Source organism: Morone saxatilis, unplaced genomic scaffold, assembly GCF_004916995.1.
Source record: "Morone saxatilis isolate NCDOM2014 unplaced genomic scaffold, NCSU_SB_2.0 Contig8, whole genome shotgun sequence".
Classification (NCBI taxonomy): Eukaryota; Metazoa; Chordata; class Actinopteri; family Moronidae; genus Morone; species Morone saxatilis.
Window position 1 is genome coordinate 7,642,004 of NW_023340257.1, and position 7,239 is coordinate 7,649,242.

The 7,239-nt window shown below is 40.4% G+C and overlaps 1 protein-coding gene across 1 annotated transcript in view; it reads right to left on the bottom strand.

Moving 5' to 3' along the window:
- gdpd5b (glycerophosphodiester phosphodiesterase domain containing 5b) overlaps positions 1-7,239 on the bottom strand; it is a 40,074-nt gene that overhangs the window by 11,444 nt on the left and 21,391 nt on the right. The window contains 6 exon segments of the mRNA XM_035680621.1: positions 72-165; positions 743-841; positions 1,313-1,372; positions 1,580-1,673; positions 3,685-3,779; positions 3,781-3,789. Coding sequence (XP_035536514.1) covers positions 72-165; positions 743-841; positions 1,313-1,372; positions 1,580-1,673; positions 3,685-3,779; positions 3,781-3,789 — 451 coding nt within the window.

Genomic DNA, 7,239 nt, shown 5'->3' on the forward strand with positions numbered 1-7,239 from the left:
GTGTGTGTGTGTGGCGGACGGTTACGGCAGGTAGCAGAAACTTGTACTCCGTGCTACACAAGTATACGTACTTGTTTTTTCTGAACGGGCGACCTGTCCAGCAACAATCCACGACAGTGCTGTGACCGCTGCAAGAGCCCCGATGTGCAGGAACGGACCTGTTGCCTGGACAGAGACGTGAGACAGAGTAGAGAGGATGAAGGCAGGAAAGGGAGAAAGAAAGGATACAGAGGAAAGGAGACAAAGGGGAAAGAAAACAGGTACTTCAATAATCTCACAGGAAGACAGTAATTATAAGCTTCTCTTAGACTGTTGTGTTACTATATTATATGCAGTCTAAAATATATATATTTTTTCCATTTGGGAATGTTAAATATAGAAATATAATCACAAACATGGTGCAGCTGTTGCAGGTGGGACGGATTTATATAGATACCAGTGTTTGCATATCAGAATGATAACAGCCATAAACAAGTATTTGAGAACTTCCACTGAAAAGAGACGGAAATAGACACTGCAAACAGTCAACCCTGTACTAACTTATCCAGGTAAAAGTGTTCACAGCTCAATTATTGTATCAAGTGCCACACAAATCAGTGGTCAAAGTCTAGGTTGTTATGTCAAAACATTAAACTGCCTCCTCCTTGTGTAACGCTCAGTTTCTTATTCAAAATTAGTATCAGTACTGATGTCAAGTCATCAAAAGTGGCTTTAGGGTTTTTTTGTGTTTCAGTCTGCTGACCTGCAGGGAGATGGGGATGACATCCCACTCTTGCCCCCATGTTTGATTGATCGATATCACTCCAACAATGGTGGTGAGCAGAGCAGCAGTCACTCCTATCTGTGGAGACAGAGCGGGAGAGATACAAAACATCAGGGAGAGGCTGTCCCAGCTTGTGCGATAAAATACATGTACGCAAGCGGCGACACACACACACACACACACCCACACACACAACACACAACAGGAATAACCCCAAATAGCTCCCAGCACTTTCCCACTCCAAACAATGTTTTGTCCTTGTATTTGGTTTGCCGATAGCATTTTAGACCAGGTCATTTACTGCGCTTTCACAACCCGGCTGGGACAACACGATCCAAACTGTAAGTTCAGGACAAGTTCAGGCAATCAGCAATGAATGAGCACACACACACAGACACCAAGCAAACAGATAAGTATATAAACACAACCCCAAAGACACACACACAATAGAACAGAAAGAGAAAGATATATATGTAAAACTCACCCATTCCCACCACCCACATACACAAACACTAAGACAGTTGCTCAGTCTCACATTTTGCACATTACCTTATGGAGCCAGTGTAGATTCAACTGCTGCCCAAGTGCAATGTGGCAAAGTGCTAAAATCTGAAAACAGATGGAAAAACAACACACATAAAAAGAGTTCCATTTTCAAAAACAACTCTTCTGCCTCACAGATCTTAACTTTCCACATATAACACATATATTATATGTCAGGTAACACATGGAAACAGCTACTAAAATCACTACCAGGGCATTATGATGAACAACATGTTTAACATCTCCACAGTGAATGTTTGATTTAGGACTGACCATTAAAAATGCAATGTAGGTGAAGCCAGCAGCGGTGGTGGCCAGGATGGGGACAGTGCCATCACTCCACTCCCCAGAGTGGTTGTAGAGGAACCTGCATGAACAAGAGACCAAATAACAGTTCACACACAGAGCTCACCTGCATTTTATCATTACCAACGAGTGTGAATACTTGAGAATTGAGTATGCGTGAGCCTTTTTGTATTAACTGTTAAACCCTTCAAACCAAATCATGCCTTATAACGGACTAACAATTATGTGAAGAATCACCTTACATTATATTGACAGCTAACAGCTGGCAAAACGTGTTCTTTGCAGGATTTATTTCACAAATAGATTTACAGGTTAACAGGGACACAAACAAAACAAAGGCCTTTTGAGGGACTCGAACTACTGTAGACTGCCTGCAAGTCAAAGACCTTTGAAACAGCAACAGACACGCATCAAGTATTGAGCTTAATGCTTTATTGTTGCAATAAAGGGAACACTGATACAACAAAGACAGCAGCCTCTGTGACCACAGACACTATTGTTGGGCTACAGGGAGAATTCAGACCAAAGAGATTATGTGATTGTTATATTAATGGATGGGTGGCAAATTATTGACAGCTGCTTTCTGTCTTCTGGGGAGCTACAGAATGGGAAAGAGCAGCAAAGATAACAAGCTGGTACATTTGTTTTCCTTTTTTTGCAAACAGATGCAGCCAGACATAGTTGCTCAAAAGAGTGAAGAGTGACACTGGGTATATCAATGGGTTCACAGCTGCAGAGAAAAGAAAAGTGTATCTGTGTGCATGTGTGTTTTGACATGACTGCTAGGGCCTGTAGCACTAATTATTTTCAAAGCCTTATCAGTGATTCCAGTGGCACATAGCCACAACAGGGTCACTTAGTGCTGATGCTTCTAGCCCTCTGTGAATATATTTATACTGCAGATGGACTGGGACACTCCCTGCTGCTAAATCATTAGAACACATAAGGGCAGAGATGTCATCTCCGTGATTATCTGTGCAATCCCCCCCCCAAAAAAGCAGGAGAAAAGCAGGAAATGTATATGCTTCCTATTTAAAAAAAGTCACCAAAGCTGACCTCCAGAGATTAATAAACATTAGTGAGATTGCTGATAAAAAAAATGGACCATGATGGCTGTTTGGGGAACTGAGAGAAGGGGATGACATATATACACAGAGCAAAATATGTTGAAAAATGGGCTACTAAAAAAGGTAAAAGAGAAAAATAAATGAAGGGATAAAGAGACGGTAAAGGATATTACAGGAAAAGTACAGTGGGAAAGGACAGTGAGAAGAGGTAATGGAGGACAATAACAGAAGAAAAGGTGACATTGTAGAGGTTACTGAGAGCAGGTGAGGGGGAGGGGAACTTTGAAGAGAAAAACCATGGTACTGGACATTATGGGACATTCTGGATCCGTTTTGTAACATGCCAAACATAAATCACATGTGATTTAAAACAACACACTCGTGAGATCGTAATGTCAATTTGCTATTTTAAATGATTATTCTAATATTACTTATTTCTTACCATTATTGGGGAAATAATGTTGTTAGAGCCATCTGATCCACAGCTTGCAAGATGCTTAGGCTTAGTCCATCAATACATGTTAATGTTTTGAATGGTGTGATCATATATGTGTTAGTAATTCAGCTTGAGGACTGTATGTCAAGTAATCCATTTGGCGTTTCATCAGCTTTTTGTATAAAATCATGGGAATACTTGTGTGTTGGAGTTTGCATTAAAACAATTGAAAACAGATGAATTCTGCTTATAGGATTGGAATTAGTCTTACTTTTGATAGCTTATAATGTTTCCAGTCACATCAACTAGTGGTCACATAAAAGTGGCATGGGGCGAAGTCATTTACAGAATAGGAAATGTTGAGCGAGTCATCTCTGTTATGCAATGCTTTAATCTGTTGCGGGCTGGGTGGTCCCTGTTCAGATTAAGGCAGAGGACGGATTAAACTGATGATTTAGGGAACCAACAAGTTGACAAGCATGGATAGATTTTATTTACAGCTGAAACAATATGGTGACGGGTTTCTGCCCCCAGGTTGACAGGAGCACTCGGTTTGGTTGTGTACTCACCAGTTGAACTCATTGTAGTCGTTATGTGCCTCCCACCAGAAGTAGAACCAGACCAGCAGCAGACAGAAGGTAAAAAGGAGGATGAGGGACCACAGGCAGCTCCCACTGCACACACACACACACACACACACACACAAATAAATACAAGTCATTATTTCTGTGGATCCACTATGTTTAATTAAAACTGACAAAAGAAACGTGACTTATGTCCATTTAATGATAATAAAAGCACATTAATTGCTCCACTGTGTGACGCTTACAGCAGAGCAGCTCTGAATGCTGCCAAAACTAATGGAAAGAAAATATATAATTAATGATGAATCTCTAGCTGTTGGTAGACACAGCTATTACGGCTCAGTGCTGTGGGAATTATTTTGATATTAAATCAGCCTTCAACTCAAAGATATTCAGAGACCGGCAGAGTTAATTAGAAGTAAACTTTTCGCAAACTTAGCTACGTTGAGCACATGGTGTCAACCTGGTTTCTGACCTTTGTAGAGAGTATTCCCTTATACACATTATCACGGACTGACTTTTAATAACTTCACATGAAAGCTGACTAATTACGGTCATCCTCTGCCATGCACTTTCGTACCATGGCAAATATTAAACTGGCTACATCTTCAGATACAGAAACAGGAACACACTCCTAAGCCCTACTCAGGAGGATACGTGCACGCAGGCATGCTCATCTCAAACTTTCTCGGCTTACTTTAAAGCCATCTACACTTTTGCTGTAAGTCAGACGGGAACCTTTTGACATTTATCGTCAGCGCAGAAACTTGCTCAGAAAACTCAGCAGATAACCCCTAGGTAACACACATATACAGTGTTGATAGAATGAAGTAACTAGGTTAAAGAGTAGAAGGACTTTATTGTGATACCAGTGAACACATTAAGTGACAGGGTGTGGCAAACCCACACATACACAGTTTGATCACATTCTAAGATAAAAGGAGGTTAGAGGTTAGACTTGCTCAGTGACTGGAATTCTATGTAATTTGTTCTTAAGATCTACTTCTGGGGAAAAAAAGTCACATCACATCAAAAAGTTGTGGCTCATAACCGTCCTAAGTGTTTCTTCTTAGGAAGGCTAGGGCGTTTGGCCAAATGTATGTACACACTGTTAACGCTGGGTTTAAATTACATCAATATGTCGCTTAGTGCCAAAACCATTAGTCAGTTTTTTGGATTAGTCAATCAGAATTAATCAAAGCGAAAATACCAACATTCTCACCGGCTCCAGCTCCTCAAGCGGGGTTTTGCCATTCCCCCCCCCCCAATTCTATATGTTACTTGCCATCTAAATGTTCTTATAAAATCCCATGCATGTGTGCACTGTAGTGTCAAGATACAGAGACAGAGTTAAGCAACCTAAGCATATCAGCTTGAATGCACCATTGTTGTGTGTGCCAAGGATCAGATTATCATCGCCTCGACCAGCTGATGCGACACACAGGTAAGACAGTCTGCCTGACCTGTTTAGTTCTGGTCTCATTCCCACTAGGTTTCTTTTTTTTTTCTGACAAAAATCTAAAAGCATTTCACATGCTAAATATGGAAGTAGAAGAATCACGATTCAATCCACTGCCTGGGATTATTACAGTGCAGCATTTGAAGGTCATGTTTTGACCTCAAGCTTGTTTTAAGAGCTTTCCCACATTTCAACATTCAGACCTGGGGTCAGCTTTAATGCGGAAATCATGCTGGTATAAAGATGTATTATTTAATTTCTGGGCATGGTTTTAACACAGATAGTTGTACAAAAAAGGGAAACAAGCCCAGAGGGAATGCGGATACAAATCCCCTTGCATATTTGGACATGGCTGCAGAAGTACTTTTTAGAAGTGTATGAAAAACATTATGTAAGAAGGTCCTCTTGCATGAAATAATATGCACACCATTTTGGCTTTCTTTACAAGGAGGAAATTACCCTAAAAAACTTAAAGTAGTCTTTCTTAAAAAACACTTTCCGCAATTATTTCCTGAAGTACAAATACTGTTTTATGCAAATAGGAGTTATTATTTAACTTTCACTGCAGAAAAAAGGAGAAAGAAAGAACAATGTTTCAGTCCAGACACTTTTACCTATATTCAGATAATATTTCTGACAAAGAGCACAGCAAATCAGTTGAAGTGATAAAAGGTTACCATGGTCTCCGTGGCAGACAGCTCTGCCCATTGAGGAGAAAGCACCGACCCTGGTTCCCATTGTCCTTAATGACTAGCTGGAAACACCTGGGAGATCCAACCTTGCTGCTGAGAGGAGACATTGTTCACCCCCTGCCCTTTCATCCCCCCACCGCCTCCTCCCCTGTGGATTATGATGGATGCGATCTGAGACACCCCTGAGAGCAGTGACGGTGTGCTCAATGAGTAATAATCAGATCACCTCATAAACTGTATATTAATGCCGTTTTCATGGGGATTTTATTATCCATTATCAACTCGCACTGCTACATTCGCTTGAACATAGCAATTATATCTATTTTAAGGCAGAATTCATTTATGCCTGTCTCTTTTCTGCTCTACCTTATATTTCTTATTACTTTCATACACATCCGTCAAAACGGTCAACTTACATACATTGCTTATTTTCTGAAGATTTAAGCACCTTGTTAGGCCTGAGGTTCTCTTCCTGTTTGCCAGATAACTCAGCTGCAGAGCTTGTCCACCCTGACATGACTTGGCCTGCCCCGGTGACATCACATTACCATTCTGCTCGACTGGCATTTTATTTCGGGCATGACGCCCCATGGAACAGACTGACAGTGCGGCAACCGAAATCAAAGCAACTACCAACATCTGTGGTAAGTGTCTGAAGAGCAGAGTATGCCATCATCATCCATGCTTTGTTCTACTAATTACTCTGACTGGTGCAATGCTGTTCCTTGCTCCCTTGGAGAAATCATGGAGGACAAATGGGACAAGTTCTCCTTGGGAAGATTAGAGCTATTGAATTAGCGTTAATTCAAATCAAATGATGTGGCGAGCTGTAATTAAAAAGTAAAATAAATATATTGGAATGACTTTTCAAAGACATTAAGGCCACTTTCTGTAGCTACTCTGAAAATCTCCAGACAGCTGCAATGGTTAAGATTAAATATACATTTAAAACCGTGAACAAATTATAATATATAAATACTAGAAAAGGATAGAAGTCAGAAAAGGCCAAACTCCACTGCTAAAAATTGGGGCATCAAATCAATCCCAAGGAAAATTAAATGAACTGCAGCATTATAGACACTCATTAAAACCTTTACAGAATACATTCCTGGAAACCCTCCACTTGAATTTAGTTAATTGCAATCAACTTAACTGTGGCTACAATAATTTCAGTCATAGTTTTAGTAAATACCGCGCTAAACTGAAACCATGTGCTGGCCCAGGTTTTGCAGCCCTGACGGTGATTTGCGGTAAGCTTTGTAAGTATCTCCCTAAGTGTATGCTGAGCGTCATTTGGAGTTCTAGGTGGGTGGAGTTTACCGTACCTATTCACTGTAGTTATAGTAAATTATGTGCAGAAATATATAATAAACTGACATTTAAATACTT